At 39.8% G+C, this 18,264-nt stretch overlaps 1 protein-coding gene across 6 annotated transcripts in view; it reads right to left on the bottom strand.

Annotated features, from left to right (window-relative positions):
* The window catches only part of DYRK1A (dual-specificity tyrosine-(Y)-phosphorylation regulated kinase 1A), a 128,854-nt gene that overhangs the window by 25,064 nt on the left and 85,526 nt on the right, over positions 1-18,264 (bottom strand). For 4 of the 6 annotated variants that reach the window (XM_005861287.2, XM_014535648.1, XM_014535652.1 and 1 more), the window contains exons 3-5: positions 13,814-14,010; positions 8,078-8,197; positions 6,028-6,216 (exon numbers count right to left, since the gene is read on the bottom strand). In XM_005861287.2, coding sequence (XP_005861349.1) covers positions 6,028-6,216; positions 8,078-8,197; positions 13,814-14,010 — 506 coding nt within the window. Of the gene's footprint in view, positions 1-3,346; positions 3,536-5,396; positions 5,536-6,027; positions 6,217-8,077; positions 8,198-13,813; positions 14,011-18,264 lie in introns of those variants that run through there. The other 2 variants (XM_014535649.1, XM_005861288.2) reach the window with 2 other exon arrangements.

The raw sequence follows: 18,264 nt of genomic DNA, 5'->3' as shown, positions 1-18,264 counted from the left end.
TAACTGATTAAAGAAGTTATATTTATAATATTATACAGAATCTGCACATTCAGAAATTCTGGAGGTGCAGGTAGAATTACAAGTGATTCTACTTTCTAGGTTCAGTACCACTGAATTACAGAAGAGAATGGAATGTATGTTCCAGGATTTACATCAGTCAGTATAAATAGATTGTCCATGACAGAATATAAACAGCTCAGCTGAAATCAACGGTGTAATAAAAAGTGCAGTATCTCTAGTTCCACCCAATACTGAAAAATACTAACTACAGTGGGGCCTTGACTTACGAGTTTAATTCGTTCCAAGACCGAGCTCGTTAACTCAAATTACTCTATCAACTCAATGCAAAACATCGGCCGAGAGACAGCTGGTATCTCAAAAAACTGGTTAGTCGGGACACTCGTAAGTCAAGGCCCCACTGTATTGTCTTTTAAGGCAGAGGCTGCCCTATAAACACCTGACTAACTAACTGCCTGCACCAGGAGTTGCAGTTCAGTGTGTCTATCCCAATAGGATCCAGGACAAAGGCCATTAACAGGGCCCAACTATTTACTGACTTAGCAAATAGTTAACCGCTAAATGCCAAAGCAATGGTTTTTAACCCTAAATTACACATTTAATAGGCAGTTTTTAAAAATACCAATGCCCAGAATGCAGTCACAGATTCTGATTTAATTGGTATGGAGCCTAAGCATCAGTCCTTCCCCCCCCACCCCCCCGAAGCTCCCCAGGGAAATTTCAACATGCAATAAGGATAACCATTGGCTAAAGAAGTGAAGGAGCCCTTATTTAACAAGGATCTGGCAGAGACTTCAGAGAAAGTCTAACCGAGACAATGGAGGACATTATCTGGTGAGTGGCAGGTCCTGAACCTGAGCACACCACAGCATATAAGAGAGGCATCAATCAGACCTGGTGAAGTGAAGTTTTATGTCAAAGAGGCCTACATTTTCACAGGTTTACAGAATTAGAGTAGAAGAAAATTAAAGTGAAAGAGGAAGAAAACATCACTCTGAGCTCAGAGACTGAGTATTTACGGAAAACGAAGTTTATAGAGTAGGCTACTTGGCCATAATTTTCATGGTGGACGTCACACAAGTAAAAAAAATCCTGTTGATAGCAACTGCTTACACATTGGTGTAATTTTCAAGGTGGAGACAACAATCCCTGAATCGAAGGTGTTGAGAATCACTCTCAAAAGCTGGTTTCAGAAGTAACTTTCCTTAAGAAACTTTGAGAAACAGAAGCTGCTTCTAACAAAACAAATAATCCTATATACTAAAAGCCTAATATGCTAAGTGTCCAGTCATCTGTTCAACCAATCAAAGCATAATATGCTAATGATATAAGGCCACTCATCAACTGCTAGCTATGACATGCACTGACCCACCAGGGGGCAGACGCTCTGACCAGTAGGTTAGCTTGCTGCTGGGGTACGGCCAATCGGGACTGAGCACGACGGGCCGGACACACCCTGGAGCCCTCCCATGGTCCCTCTCCAGCTGGCCAACCTCCCGCATCCCTCTCTGGCCTCTATTGTGCACCAGTGGGGTCCCTCGGTCTGTCCTGCACCCTCTCACAATCTAGGACCCTTTGGGGGATGTCAGAGAGCCAGTTTTGGCCCGATCCTGCAGGCCAGGCCGAGGGACCCCACTGGTGCACGAATTCGTGCACTGGGTCTCTAGTGCTTTAATAAAAGAGGGACTCCCTACACACTGAAATACCTATGACTAAGAAGAAAACAAGGTTACAAATCAAGGGAAAAGCCCCTGCATTATGTAAAATCACTAAGATTCCTTGAAATCATGGAAGGGGCAGACATATAAATGGAACATCAGGGCCTGGCAAAGCCACACCGAAGCTTCGAAGGTCTTCTAACAATCTTGCTCATGTTTCCTTTACAAGCTTATTTAATAGTGTAGATTTTTCTGGGTCTACACCCATGGCTGCTAATGGCCTACAGTATACTTTCTGTCCTAAGCATAAGAATGACAAATGACAAATTTGTTCCACACAGATTAAAAAGAGGTATATCTTACTTTCTCTCAAGGTAGGAAGAGGTAAGTAAATGCATGCAGGTTCCATAGTTAAAGAAAAACAAAAAACCAACAAAATAAAATTTTAAAAGGTAATTCAGGATGAGTCATTTTGAGACCCCTTCTAGCCTCATCATTAAGAAGTCAAAAGAAGTAATTGGAATGCACGTGAATGACTGACTCATAGCACAAAGGTTGCAAGATAAATATTCTGGGATTAACAGTAAATCACACCTCAAACAAAACAGAGCTCTGTGACTCAGTGAGATAGAATTTACAAGTGCAAAGAGATGGGGGAGCCACAGCCACAGAAAACGCTTTTTAAAAGTGCGAGGAGGAAGACTGGTTAGCTATTGGTCTGAACACAGCTAATGAAAGAGACTACTGTATTTAGGTTTTTGTGCTTTGTATTGGGGCTGGGCGGGCAGGTGAGAAAGGGAGAGTAATGGGTAAAGAAAGAGGCCAGGAATGAAAAGAAAAAAACAGTTTCCTTGGAGTTCCCAAATTCCTTGTTGTTCCTGATAGAAGATCCCCAAATGATCCTCTCAGAGCATCCAACTGAGCCCATCACACTCTGAGCAATGCTGAATGCTGTGAGGGCTGGAAGAGGAGGCTTGATAAAGTCAGAAGATGAGTTGAGAGAAAAACCCAGGCATAGCCCTTGGCTTTCCAAGCCTCCAAAAAGTGAGAGGGCACCTGCTGTGCCAGCTAAAAATAATAATTCTTTGCTCCTTGAGGAGGAATATCAGACAGGGGTAATTATCTCTAGCATTCATAATGGAGAATCAGCCATAGACTACACAAAGCCCATATGAACGGCAGGCCCATATTCATGATTAAAATCAACCTCTCAGTGCCAGCTGGTGTGGCTCAATGGCAAGAATCGACCTATGAACCAGGAGGTCACGGTTCGATTCCTGGTCAGGGCACATGCCTGGGTTTTGGGCTGTATACCCAGTAGGGGGCCAGCAGGAGGCAACAGATCAAAGTTTCTCATCATTGATGTTTTTCTCTCTCTCTTTCTCTCTCTGAAATCAATAAAAAATATATACTTATATATATAAAAATCAACCTCTTAGTAACGTAAGTACTTGGTAGCTGTATAAAGTAAATAAAGAAAAAAAGGTCCAAAGGGATTTTGATAGCTGATACATTTTACTATCTTTAGAGAGCTATGACAATCCAAATACATACCCATTTTTTAGATCTACTTACAAATATTGAAAAGTATGCCACTGAGGAAAGGGTATAACAACATCATTCACTAAGAAATTGAAATTTATTAAATCCAGCATTTTCCATTACATTACCTGTCCAAAGGAACCTTTGCCTATTAAGGAATCAATTTCGTAACGATCCATCCACTTTTCTCCGTTTTTTACAATGTAATCATAGTTATCATCGTCATAACCATCATTGTAAACCTTCCGCTCTTTCTTATGACTAGAATCGTCTCCCTGGCCCTGTTGGTGCCTTCGCTTCTTTTTTGCATAGTAAACCTGAAATGAGAACATATAGTGTTAATTGTATAACTTAAAACATTGTGGGTTAGGGGAGCATATATCAAGAGACAAATCTGCTATTAGTAGGAAATTAATGAGTTTTTATTCTTTATAACAAATACAAAAAATAAAATAAAAATTTTCTATAGGTGGTATTTGAATTATAGAATGACACTGATACATAACCAATGAAAATTGTCTACAATAAAGTTCACTTTAAAATTACACTGTTTAGCCCTGGCCAGTGAGGCTCAGCTTGTTGGAGCACTGTCCCATGAACCAAAGGGTCGCAGGTTCTATTGCCGGTCAGGGCACATACCCAGGCTGCAGGTTCCATCCCCCGGTTGGGGTGCATACGGCAGGCAAGCAATCAATGTTTCATAAGGCAAAAGATTTTATAAATGAAAGTTTAAATGTATATAAACTGATGTTTTACTAATATAAAAAGGCCCTCCTTTTATATTAGTAAATTGAGACATGCTCAATTTTTAAGCCTGTGATAATGTAACAATTAATGAAAAACATCCTCTTCCCTCCCCACCCCACCCCCGCCCAACACTAAAGGCCATAAACCTGGAGGCTGATCACAGATTGGTTTATTTTCCTTGTACCTGTTTTTCTTACAAAATAATTTCTAAGATCAATAAAAAAAATTATAGGTGAACTAGGCAACAGTCCAAGTAATTGGTAACTAACTTTAAGAAAATTATAAATTAGGGTTTCACAGAACAGCATTAGAAAAACTCTAGTTTACAAGGTAGCACTACACTTAAAAACAAGCTTCACAAAGTTACTGTTAACAACAGATTAACAGTAGCTTTTTCATTTATCAGATATTAACACATTGACATTGATAAATTATTAACAATTTATCAGATATTCTTAATATTCAAAAGCTAGTTTGGCACCACATCCTTTATAACACATTAATTGTGTACAATATTCAACTCAGAAATATTCCTCATTGCATTCATTCTAATTTTATCTTGTCACATTAACATACTAATATCGGCATTAAGCAGCATTAAAGTGCTGTAAAATGTATACATCCATAGAACACCTTTTTAGCTACATGGCTGCAATGTGAAAAGAGATAGGACTCACACTGGGAGAGGGAAGAAAGCACAGGCATGTGCTCTTCTCCAAAGCTCCCTCAATAATTAATAATGGAGCTGGAGTTGAGGCTAAGCAGCAAATGCCAATCAAGTCAAAGGGCTAAGACACTAGAAAAATCATTTTTGGTGGCAAAGAGCCAACTTGGAAGATGAGTAATTTGAAATGCTGTGTTTTTTATCCTACCTACTTCCACCCAAAAAGGCTTTTAGATATCTTACAATTAAAAGAACACCTAGAAAATTTAAAAAGACAACTTAAAAACACAGAAATATAGAAATACACAGAAATACATTAGGCCAAGCGCCTGTTAACTAGTTATTAAATCTATCTCAGAGTTTCCTGACATCCATGGCAAAAGTAGAAACAGATATATAAAAATTTAAGCAAAATTCTAACTGAAACATGCTTTTATAGTGGTCATTGTGCTTTCATGTTGCCCTTTCTTGTTTTGGAGAAGTTATTATAAAAATGATAACTCAGCATTTATTAGGTACAACTCTGGAAAAAAAGGGGAAGCTATCCACAAGTAATTTTTTTTGCAGTCCTTGTTAGTATATCTTCTTTATTTTACATAATTATACTGTCTATAAGTCATTAGTTTACCAGTCTTCACAATAATCATTCAAATGACAGTCACTGGGGTAAAAAAAAAAAAGTTTAGCATGTTTAAATAGGTCACAAAATAACTTTTTCCCTATTCTATTGCAAGAGAGATGCTGTTATAATAAATCAATAGTCTTACCTCATTAATATGTTTATATGTTTTGATCAAGTCAACAGAGAGTTTTCTCAGCGGAGCAGTTGCTGGATCACGGAAGGTTTGGGGCATCCGCCTCTGTAACATGACAATATCAGGCATCACCTTAAATAGACAGAAAAGACTAGCACTTTAACTTTACTGTACTGGTATAAATGCCCTCTTCTGTATCCTGTGTATATGTATCTTTTAAAAAGGCATCTACATTAGATGATTTTATGTTCTCTCTTATTTCTTTCAACAGATTCCACTGAAGACAACCACTGGAACGAATCAGTCAACCAACAGATCAAAGTTTCTCATCATTGATGTTTTTCTCTCTCTCTTTCTCTCTCTGAAATCAATAAAAAATATATACTTATATATATAAAAATCAACCTCTTAGTAACGTAAGTACTTGGTAGCTGTATAAAGTAAATAAAGAAAAAAAGGTCCAAAGGGATTTTGATAGCTGATACATTTTACTATCTTTAGAGAGCTATGACAATCCAAATACATACCCATTTTTTAGATCTACTTACAAATATTGAAAAGTATGCCACTGAGGAAAGGGTATAACAACATCATTCACTAAGAAATTGAAATTTATTAAATCCAGCATTTTCCATTACATTACCTGTCCAAAGGAACCTTTGCCTATTAAGGAATCAATTTCGTAACGATCCATCCACTTTTCTCCGTTTTTTACAATGTAATCATAGTTATCATCGTCATAACCATCATTGTAAACCTTCCGCTCTTTCTTATGACTAGAATCGTCTCCCTGGCCCTGTTGGTGCCTTCGCTTCTTTTTTGCATAGTAAACCTGAAATGAGAACATATAGTGTTAATTGTATAACTTAAAACATTGTGGGTTAGGGGAGCATATATCAAGAGACAAATCTGCTATTAGTAGGAAATTAATGAGTTTTTATTCTTTATAACAAATACAAAAAATAAAATAAAAATTTTCTATAGGTGGTATTTGAATTATAGAATGACACTGATACATAACCAATGAAAATTGTCTACAATAAAGTTCACTTTAAAATTACACTGTTTAGCCCTGGCCAGTGAGGCTCAGCTTGTTGGAGCACTGTCCCATGAACCAAAGGGTCGCAGGTTCTATTGCCGGTCAGGGCACATACCCAGGCTGCAGGTTCCATCCCCCGGTTGGGGTGCATACGGCAGGCAAGCAATCAATGTTTCATAAGGCAAAAGATTTTATAAATGAAAGTTTAACTGTATATAAACTGATGTTTTACTAATATAAAAAGGCCCTCCTTTTGTCACGGTTAATTGAGACATGCTCAATTTTTAAGCCTGTGATAATGTAACAATTAATGAAAAACATCCTCTTCCCTCCCCACCCCACCCCCGCCCAACACTAAAGGCCATAAACCTGGAGGCTGATCACAGATTGGTTTATTTTCCTTGTACCTGTTTTTCTTACAAAATAATTTCTAAGATCAATAAAAAAAATTATAGGTGAACTAGGCAACAGTCCAAGTAATTGCTAACTAACTTTAAGAAAATTATAAATTAGGGTTTCACAGAACAGCATTAGAAAAACTCTAGTTTACAAGGTAGCACTACACTTAAAAACAAGCTTCACAAAGTTACTGTTAACAACAGATTAACAGTAGCTTTTTCATTTATCAGATATTAACACATTGACATTGATAAATTATTAACAATTTATCAGATATTCTTAATATTCAAAAGCTAGTTTGGCACCACATCCTTTATAACACATTAATTGTGTACAATATTCAACTCAGAAATATTCCTCATTGCATTCATTCTAATTTTATCTTGTCACATTAACATACTAATATCGGCATTAAGCAGCATTAAAGTGCTGTAAAATGTATACATCCATAGAACACCTTTTTAGCTACATGGCTGCAATGTGAAAAGAGATAGGACTCACACTGGGAGAGGGAAGAAAGCACAGGCATGTGCTCTTCTCCAAAGCTCCCTCAATAATTAATAATGGAGCTGGAGTTGAGGCTAAGCAGCAAATGCCAATCAAGTCAAAGGGCTAAGACACTAGAAAAATCATTTTTGGTGGCAAAGAGCCAACTTGGAAGATGAGTAATTTGAAATGCTGTGTTTTTTATCCTACCTACTTCCACCCAAAAAGGCTTTTAGATATCTTACAATTAAAAGAACACCTAGAAAATTTAAAAAGACAACTTAAAAACACAGAAATATAGAAATACACAGAAATACATTAGGCCAAGCGCCTGTTAACTAGTTATTAAATCTATCTCAGAGTTTCCTGACATCCATGGCAAAAGTAGAAACAGATATATAAAAATTTAAGCAAAATTCTAACTGAAACATGCTTTTATAGTGGTCATTGTGCTTTCATGTTGCCCTTTCTTGTTTTGGAGAAGTTATTATAAAAATGATAACTCAGCATTTATTAGGTACAACTCTGGAAAAAAAGGGGAAGCTATCCACAAGTAATTTTTTTTGCAGTCCTTGTTAGTATATCTTCTTTATTTTACATAATTATACTGTCTATAAGTCATTAGTTTACCAGTCTTCACAATAATCATTCAAATGACAGTCACTGGGGTAAAAAAAAAAAAGTTTAGCATGTTTAAATAGGTCACAAAATAACTTTTTCCCTATTCTATTGCAAGAGAGATGCTGTTATAATAAATCAATAGTCTTACCTCATTAATATGTTTATATGTTTTGATCAAGTCAACAGAGAGTTTTCTCAGCGGAGCAGTTGCTGGATCACGGAAGGTTTGGGGCATCCGCCTCTGTAACATGACAATATCAGGCATCACCTTAAATAGACAGAAAAGACTAGCACTTTAACTTTACTGTACTGGTATAAATGCCCTCTTCTGTATCCTGTGTATATGTATCTTTTAAAAAGGCATCTACATTAGATGATTTTATGTTCTCTCTTATTTCTTTCAACAGATTCCACTGAAGACAACCACTGGAACGAATCAGTGAAATTAGCAGATAAATGCCCAGCTGCCCAAGGCTTCAATCCTGTTCCCCATATTAAACAGTGGGATTATAGAGACACCCCTGGTTTAAGAGACTCGCGAAGTGCTGCCCAAGAGGGCTTCTCTACCATACAACTAGCCCAATGAAAAACCGCTTCTGAATGACTCCTGAAACCTGGCCTCATTCAAGACTCGCAGTTGGCATCACGAAGCTGGCCGCGGAGGAGGACCGGGGCTTGGTGCTGCAGAAGTACAGCTCCCAACAGGAGACTCTGCCCTCTGACAAGCATCTGCCCTGTCAGCAAGGCTGAAATCTGCTCTCATTTCTTTAACACAACTGAGTACAACATGTCCCCCACTGCTCCCCTTTCCCGCTTTCCCTGCTCTGTGACTCCCCGCAGCACTCAGGACCATCAGACAGATTACACACTTACTGGTCTTCGTTATTTTTCCCCTTTTCCTTCCACTACAAGGGAAACCTCCATAAGGGCAAGAAGTTCAATACTGTATTCCCTTTGCCTCAAACAGTGCCTGGCACACAGTAGGTGTTTAATAAATATTTGACTAAACAAATGGATCCATAATACCTATCAATATCCTTACTTATGATTACAATAGGAGCTGACCACAAACAAGTTCCACAGGACACCTTACAGCTAATGAAACTTTCTTTTAAAAACCTCATTTCAACCAAACTCCATTCACTCCTCCCATCCCCAACCGTAAGCCACGTCTCTTTCATCATCCAATAGGCAGTCAGAGTTCAACTATGAGTTTCCTGCTAGACAGGAACACTGCAACTAGCACATCCTAACCTGCTGTTCGTGCCCCACTAGGGTTCCCAACAGGCCTTTTGCAATCAATAGATCCTCAAACCCAATGAATTACATGAAGGTACCTATAGTCACCACCACTAGCTCTCCCGGGGTTCCTCTCCAGCTCTTACAGGCACTTATGCCAGTGAAGTCCACGGAGTCAGAAGCTGCTAATGCAGCCCCTCTCAAAGGACACTCAGGTCAATCTGAGGGGCAGAGAGACAGTAACTACATCATACCAAGCAAGACCTCCCGGAAATATCTGGAGTCTTGGGATAATTAAGCAAGTTTGAAAAACAGAGGAGGAAGGTTGGAAGGTGACAGTGGACAGGACAGAAAAAAAATCACCATCCCTGTGGTATGAAAAGATAGTTATCATACAGTTACCTAGGTACTTTCTTTTAAACCAACATTAACATTAGTTTCTTCTGCACCTACACTCAAACTCTAAAACGTTGTTATCCAGATAAATTCATAGAATTACTGTTAATAATTATCTCTTCTCATGATCCTCTACTTCTTAAAGTTCCAAATAAGGTTTAAGGAGAAAAAAAAAAACCCAGTGATTCCAACTATTTGTCTGAAAAGATAGTAAGAATAAGAACATCTGATTGGTTTTGCTAATACACAGTTTTCTTTTTCTAAATATAAATACAGGTACAGCCACAGTCACCACCACTCGCCATCCCGAGCGGGGTTCTCACACTGTTCCTTGAAGACTTACTTTAATGATAGACAGTATCAGTACTAAGCAGGTCAATTATTTTTATGTGAATGAACGCTATAAGCATTTAAGGTAATAAGAGATTTCCCTTAGCTTATTTCCTTTTTATTTTTTAAGACCCTGGCATTATTTTCATGCCGGTAATTTACTCAGCAAGAACCTGCTCGGACTATTGGAGTAGAGCCTCACTGTGAGGTTTCACAAAATCATTTTACAAATGAGAAACCTGAACCTCTGGAGTAAAACCACTTGACAAAGTCCTGGAGCCAGGGCCACATGCAGGTAAGGAGAGGAGAGGAGCCTGAGGCCGTCTCACACCTCATCCCAGCTCTGAACGACAACACTAGGCCAGGAACCCCTGATCACTTTTAGGCCTCTAAGTCTACCCTCGTGGTTGAATCATTTTTAGGCTGTTTGTTGGGCAAAATAAATGTCATGCACAATAAATACTAATAAAATGAGCATACGCACTTATTAAAATTAGTTATGTACAAAATTGTGAATGTATAATTCCACTGGTATTTCAAACATCTGGAAAAAGCATACACCACTGACTACATCTTTCCAGGACAAATTATGCTCACTCAAAACACCAAGATCACACAATCGTAACGTAACACTGGGTATGAATGTAATGCTGACTGAGTAATAATGTTTTTCTGCATTCAATGTGAGTGTATACTATGGGCTTGGCCCTTCACAAAATATTGCTAACCTCTTCCACAACTGGCCAGACTCTGCCTGAAAGGCCCAATCAATTGGCTGATTCTAAATATTTTACTTTTCTTAGACACCTCTGGCAGCAGAAGTTACTATTTCAGGGGCACTTGTATATATAAACCAGATGCGTTCTGTTTACAAAAAACATTAGCCTTCGGACCAGACTGTATTTCACCACTTCAGCACAAATCCAGAACTAGAAAATAACTTCTCCAAATACTCAGTTACAAATTTATATAAGACTCAAGGCCAGCCCTATGTGATGCTGTCTCCATTCCTGCTTTGTACAGCCACAAAGTCGGGAGAATGTATAGAAACGGGGCAAGCTCCTTTCTTTCTTCCCTGAAAGCCCATGGTGCTCAGAAGACCTAAAAGCTCAGCAAGCTGAAGGCGGCGAGTCCCCCACCCCCAACCCCACTCCCCTGTCCTCCCTGCAGAAAGGAAAGTTGATGAGATACTACCCTCCTGCTGCCTCAACTATCTAGCTGTGGGACCCAGAAAAAGCCACACCCCCAATGCTCACATCTCTCCACCTTTCTGTGTGAAGACACAGACCACAAAGCGAAAGAAAAGTAGTTTCTACCTCCTGCTGAGATCAGTATCAAGAGCTAAAACAACCTTTTTTTTCCCCTGAAAAGACTCCATAGAATAAGTTCCAGAACTTAAACTTTGTTTTTTTAGTTTAATGTCTATTCCGTCCATTTTACTTATATTATCTCATATTTTCATATATAATGCAGAATTAGAAACACTATATTCTACCTTCTTGCTATTTTGAGAGCCATTAATAAAGGTGACTAGCATATTTAACGCATATCCAAAGTACTGGTTTAGTTTAACTATGAAAGACACCCTAACAGCCCATAGGCTCAGCATTCCAAACACCAATCATACTTTCCTACACTTGCCTTTACTACATTTCTCGTTTCCTAAATTTATCTTTTGAACAAAACTGTGTAAACTTGTATGAAACATTAACTACCAAAAATAAAATGTTAAAGTTAGCTCCTTTCAATTTGTTTTACAATAAATCTTATTTAAAAGACACTGACACGATGATTAACAAGAAAAAAATGAAATCTAATAATGAAATTATAGAAGTTTAGAGCTAGAAGGTGGTGGTGTGGGCGGGGGTTGTCCTAGTCTAAGGTCCCAATCTTACATTCGAGTAACAGATAGAAGAGTCCAGGTGACCTGATTCAAGGCATACAACCAGCTCAGACAATAAAAACTTGAACCCATGTTTTATGACTTGTAGAACATACCACAGCAGCACCCAGTTTTAGTGGTTTACACTTCAGTTCTAGGAAAAATGTCTTCTATCTGACTGCCTTATTAGGTTCACAAATCTGTGGTGCTTAGCAGATATATTGGGCTGAATATTATTTTATATTACAAATATTGAATATGAATATTATACTTAAGACAATCTTATATAAATCTTTAAAAGTATTTTACAGATTAAAATGAAAATACTAAGTGAATTATCTCATTTTAAAATAATCCACAAGGTATTTGTTATAACTAAAAAGAGGTACTTTGCTAAATTACCTACTTACAAGAACCTTAAACTAACTTGAAAGGACTGGAATCTGTCCTAGCCCTCCTAGCTGCCAGTGCTGGAACTCAAAGAGCACTGCATCTGAGATGAAAGGCGCCTGGGCTGGAGCCGAGTCCTGTGCTTACACACTTGAGGAAGTCAGTCCCATCAGCTGGGAAACAGATAGAAACAGGCACACTGCCTGACAGGCTACTCTGGGACCGAGGAAAATGAACTGTTTCATACTTTGTTTCTTAAAAGTACAATGCAATTGAATCATTGTGCTATTACTACTTTTTGGATGTCAGAGAATTTTCTTCTGGTATACAATTAAACACTTTCCGAACTTGAACATTCTGACCAACTGCTCCAATTCCAAACATCCAACTTCTCAATATACTGCATAAAAAAATTCTTTAGTCCTGCCATAATTCATCTTACTGATTAACTGAATGTTACTCACATGCACATTTCATAAATAAAAATCAACCTCAACTAGTGACAAAATCTTATTATAATACATACAAGGTTGTCCCCTAATAATGACATTACTTAACTGTAGCCAAGCACATTACCTTGAAATAATCCAGTATAAGAAATACTTTGAAGTTTTCTAAGTTTTTCATCCTCACTTGATATATTAAACAACCTAAACAAAACAATGGCAAACCAAATGCCCAAGTATATGGAAAAACAGCCATTTCAGACTCATCACAGACTCAATCCCAGTGGGGAAAGAAACTGCCAGATGATAGCTAGTCAAAACTTCTCCGAAAGTAAAAGCAAAATCAATGTAATGGGTGCAGATAACTCAGGAAAACATGAAAAATACACATACACGTGCATATGTGTATATATATGTATGTATATCCAGAGATTTCAGCACTTAGTATTTTATGGAAAAAGCTGAATCTCTGTCTAAATATCAAAATTAACAGCATGATTAATTTGCATTACATATTTTTGTTTTAATTTTAGGGAGTTTTGTCCTTATTTTTATAAATATATGCATACTAAAGTAGCTTATAAAAGCATAACATCAGCTATGTAAGTTTGCTATAATGAACTCTGACTTGTCCTCCTATAATTTACATTTTTCTACTTAACCACCCTTTTCCATACAAATAAGCTTTTGGGCCCTGGCCAGAGTTGCTCAGTAGTTAAAGCATCGGCCCCAGCACTGAAGGGTCGAGGGCTTGATTCCCCGTCAAGGGCAAGTGCCTGCGTTATGGGTTCACTCCCCACCCTCGGTGGGGCACATACAGGAGGCAACCAGTCACTGTGTCTCTCTCACATCGATGTTTCTCTCCCCCTACCCCTCACTCTCTCTGACAAGCAATGGAAAAAATATCCTCATGAGAGGATTAACAAAACCAAAAAATAAGCTTTCAGTTTCTTTAATATTCTTTAGAAAAATATTTTTCCTTCCCTGTCATAGAATAAGATTATGTGATTACATTCAGTGTGTTTTAAGTGAAATAGAAGAAAAAAAAACTCTTTAAATGCAAACTTCTTAACACCATACTATGTCAATCCAGAACCACTTGACATGTAAAACTGAAAACCATTAAAGCATTTTGCCTATTTACCATTTTAAGGAATAAACTACCATTCCAACAAATTGCTTTGATGTGTCATGAACTTACCTGGTTAGTTAGAGGTTGCTGAATCTGGTCAGAATAAGATAAGGCAGAAACCTGCTGGTCACTTATGTTTGGCTGGCGACGGTCACTGTACTGATGTGAATGGGGCATCTGTCCAGCCATCTGAAGGCCAGCAGCATGGAATGAAAATGACGGTGCAAGCCGAACAGATGAAGGTTTGCATGCTGAAGTCTCTCCTCCTGCGAGAAGACAAGGGAGGGTTGGTGACAGGATGTACTCGGAGCCTGGTGCTTGTATCTTCAGACCTCTCTGATAGTTCTTGAAATGAGTACTTCAGGGTGTTCAATGACGTTAAAAACCTCTAAAACTACAAACGATATATCACTCAACACAACAGTTTTAGTATAAAATACAGTAATCAAATGAGTATCTATAAATCTGTATTGAGAAAAATCTTAGTTTTTTAATAAAGCAATAGGAATAATCTTTAATATTTATTTTCACATATGAGATTTTCATCAACTGAGAACCGTAAGTTATGTAAATAGTGCCGCGTTCTGAAGGGCCTCTCCAATGGATGGGGCTCCTGAGAAACCAATTCAAAAGAACACGGCTAAGATGCTGCTTTGCCCCTGGCAGGTGTGTGGCAATCAATATCCGCAGCAGCGCCCAAACCAGGTGAAAGATTTGTTCTCATGGTGCTCACCACTGCACAGGTAATTAAAGGGTGAGCATAATGCACAAAAACGACTCCACGGAATGCTGATTTCTCTGGACTCTTCCTAAGAGAACCTAGACCTGGCAAACTTATCACAATGAATGATCAATCGTTATCCCACAGGTAGGCGAGGACCATCCATGATCATGATGTTTATTGTAGAAATGAACGAGAAACATTTTGGGTCTCTAAAAGTATTTGGCAGCTAACTAATAAAAGTTACTTAAAGAGGGAAAAACCTTCTTATATTCAAGCAAACTTGCTATCACAGACTGAAGCCTAAAGGCAAAGGTAAAACCCTGGTCAGCAAACTCTGGACCAGCACACTTGTGCTTGTCTCCCTGAATAAAACAGCCATCTCCCACCACGACAGAACACTGGCCGGCACCAGGGTACTTTTCCTGAAGTCTGCATTTCTTGAGACTTACAACAGCATTGGCCCAAGAATGACGAGCACGGATTCTCAGCCACGCAGTTTGAAACTCCAGCTCCACATTTACCTATTCCTTTAGGTTTGTTGTGAAGTTTAAATGAGATACCTATACACCTAATTTCCTGATAATGACAATATCTACCTCAAAAGGCTGTGGTGAAGGTTAAGTGTTTTATTTAATACATGTAAAGTACTGAGAACAGCTCTGGCAATTCCTGAATGGCTCCATATCAGCTGCAATTACAGTACTGTACAGTAAAGGAAGATGAGACAGTGCCCCTTCCAGCGGAGCACTCAATCTCTACGTGAATGCTCACAGACGCTATACACTGAGGAAAACAAAGCTTGATCTTTCCCCAACGTAAGTTTCACTCCTATTTCCTCCCACAGTGGGTGACCTGTCTCCCGCCCAGGCCACAAGACTCAAAGCTCTGGGAGTCTGCTAGTCTTCTCCATCGGCCACCTCAAGCAAACAGCCACCCAATCTTGCTGATTCCACCTCCCATAGAACACTCCAATATAACCTTCCCATAGAAGACATCAACACCACCTCTTCCTTGCATCTCCATTACCCTATGCCTCGCTTAGATGACTAAATAGATTCCTAACAGTTATTCTTCTTTACTATGCCCACCTGCAAATTGGCATTTCTTCAATAACACGACTAGTGACTTTCTAAAATGCAAATCTCAATCTCCCACCCTATGAACTTTACTACCACCTGCCTTAGTACTTACTGCTTTTAGACCTTAGCTTGTCTCCCTCCACTACAGCATCAGGGGCTTGGCTGACCCATAGTACATAATAAATATCTGCTGAATACGTAAGATGACAATGTAACTGTGATGGTAGACGAGATAACTTTTCTAAACATTTCATTACTCATTATAAAAAATACTCAGTATAATTATGTGGAGCAACTTTGTTCAGTTTAAAAAAAAATCAGAAATTTATCCTAAGGAAGTGACTGATAATGTGCACGAAGATAGTAAGAAAAAAATGTTTATCTTAGCACTGTTTGTAACAGCAAAAAACTGGAAACCTACATGTCAAATAATGGGGGGAAAGGAGGCTTTAAATCTGCATTGTAAAAAAAAGGGGGGGGGAGGGGTATAAATAGCTCTTATAAGTAAACAGTAAAAAGACTGAGGCCCTGAATGGTAAATAACTTAACCACTCTGGATCTTAGTTTCCTTATCTATGAAGCAGATGTATTATAACACTAACCCTAATCCCTGAGGTTTGTTATGAAGTTTAAATGGACACCACAAGTAGACATGCAGAATAGAACCTGGTATATAAAAAGCACTGTTTAAAATATTACTTCTGTTTCTATTATCAATGCCATTATTATATACCATAAACTTATCTATACATGTAAAAGCCCAGCAACCAGAACAGCACAATGACCACAACAACCAGAACGACTGGTGGCTATGACATGCACTGCAGCAGCTAACCAGCCTGATCCGGGCCCCAATCACGCGCCCCCTGCTCCCCCGCCAGCACGGCCCCAAATCGACCGCTACCTGTACGTAATTCGTGCACCAGGCCTCCAGTTTATTATAATACTAAGACCCAGTGCACAAAATTTGTACATGGGTGCAGTCCCTAGGACTGGCCAACAATCGAAGCACAAGCGTCTGTCACGGAAGGGCAGGTCCCAGCTGACCTCTGGGCTCTGGGCAGCACCAGGGCCCCTGTGCCCCCATTCCCCCCCCCCACCCTCCCCCGCCCCAGCCATTTTTGCCTGAGTCCCCACGTGGAGATGCAGTGAACATGGCTGGCCTGGCGCCGCCCGCTCACCTGCTCCACCATCCCGCCACAGTCCTGCTCTCGTGGGGGCCCATAGGGGCCAGCGTCGCCCGCAATGTTCCACACCACCCCCTGGTGATCAGTGCACATCATAGCAAGCAGTGAACTCCCGATCAAACAATTTGCATATTAGGCTTTTATTATATAGGACTAGAGGCCTGGTGCATGAAATTTGTGCATGGGTGAGGTCACTAGTCCTGGCTGGCGATCAGGGCCTATCAGGCTGTCTCGCCCAGTCCCGATCAGGGCTGGGCCGGCCGGGGCCTGCCAGCTGCCAGACAAGGGAAGGGGCAAGGGAGGGACTGCGGGATGTTCGCTGGTCGGGGAAGGGACCAGGGAAGGTTGGCTGACCATGAGAGGTTGGCTATGGGAGAGCACTGACCAACAGCGGGCAGCTCCTGCGTTGAGCGTCTGCCCCCTGGTGGTCAGCGCGCATCATAGTGACTGGTCGACTTGTTCCAGTTGTTCGGTCATAACAGTCGCTTAGGCTTTGATTGATAGATAGATAGATAGATAGGCCCGGTGCACAACATTCATGCATGGGGGGTGGGGTGGGGGGGCCTCAGCTCACCCTTTTGCAGTCCGGGAGACCTCGGGGGATGTCGGACTGCCAGCTTAGGCCCGCCAGCATTCAGACATCCTTAGCGCTGCGGCGAAGGTGGGCCGCTGTGCTCACCAGCCATCAGTCTGGCTTGTGGCTGAGCAGTGCTCCTGTGGGAGCCCATTGACCACCACCAGGGGGCAGCTCCTGTGTTGAGCGTCTGCCCCCTGGTGGTCAGTGCGCATCGTAGTGACCGGTCGATCCGCCATTCAGTCGATTTGCATATTACCCTTTTATTATATAGGACTAGACCACTGCACGACGAAATTCGTGCAAGGGGCTTGGCCCTCGCAGCTGCGGCGGCTTGCCTTGGCCCTCACAGCCCCGGCTTCATCCAGAAGGTCGTTCGGCTGTCCGGTCTAATTAGCATATTATGCTTTTATTATTATAAATATATATATAGATGCAGAAAAAGTGCAAAAGTCATTAGTACATAACAAACAATTGTCATCAATTGAGCCTGTGTGTCAAGAAAAAAAAAGAATGGCCATCATCCTTGCAACGCCTCCCCACACTACTCAATGACCCTTCCCAATCAATCCAAATTCCCTCTTCCCCAAAGTTAGTATCTTGATCTCCAAAACCAGATTCGTTTTAACTTTATATAAATTGGTCTCTACACTTAATGACATGTTCATAGGCTGGTTTGTTCATTATCATTACTTTATAGTATCCAATTATTTGAACATATGACAATTTGTTTATCCATTCTACTTTTGATTGACATTTGGATTATTTCCACTTCAGAGTTAGTATGAATACTGCCACTAGGAAGACTGTTAAGTGTCTTTGGTATACACAGAGATGCTGTTCTGTTGTTTTTCCAGTTTTTTAAAAATTCAATCTGTTTTTCCACTAGTTTATGAAAATTACCTCTGCTCCACTCTTACACCAATACTTGAATCATCAGCCTTTCTAATTTCAGT

The sequence above is a fragment of the Myotis brandtii genome, unplaced genomic scaffold (genome assembly GCF_000412655.1).
Source record: "Myotis brandtii unplaced genomic scaffold, ASM41265v1 scaffold147, whole genome shotgun sequence".
Lineage (NCBI taxonomy): Eukaryota > Metazoa > Chordata > Mammalia > Chiroptera > Vespertilionidae > Myotis > Myotis brandtii.
Note: the sequence above shows the minus strand (reverse complement) of the source record. Positions and strands in the feature narration are given on the sequence as shown.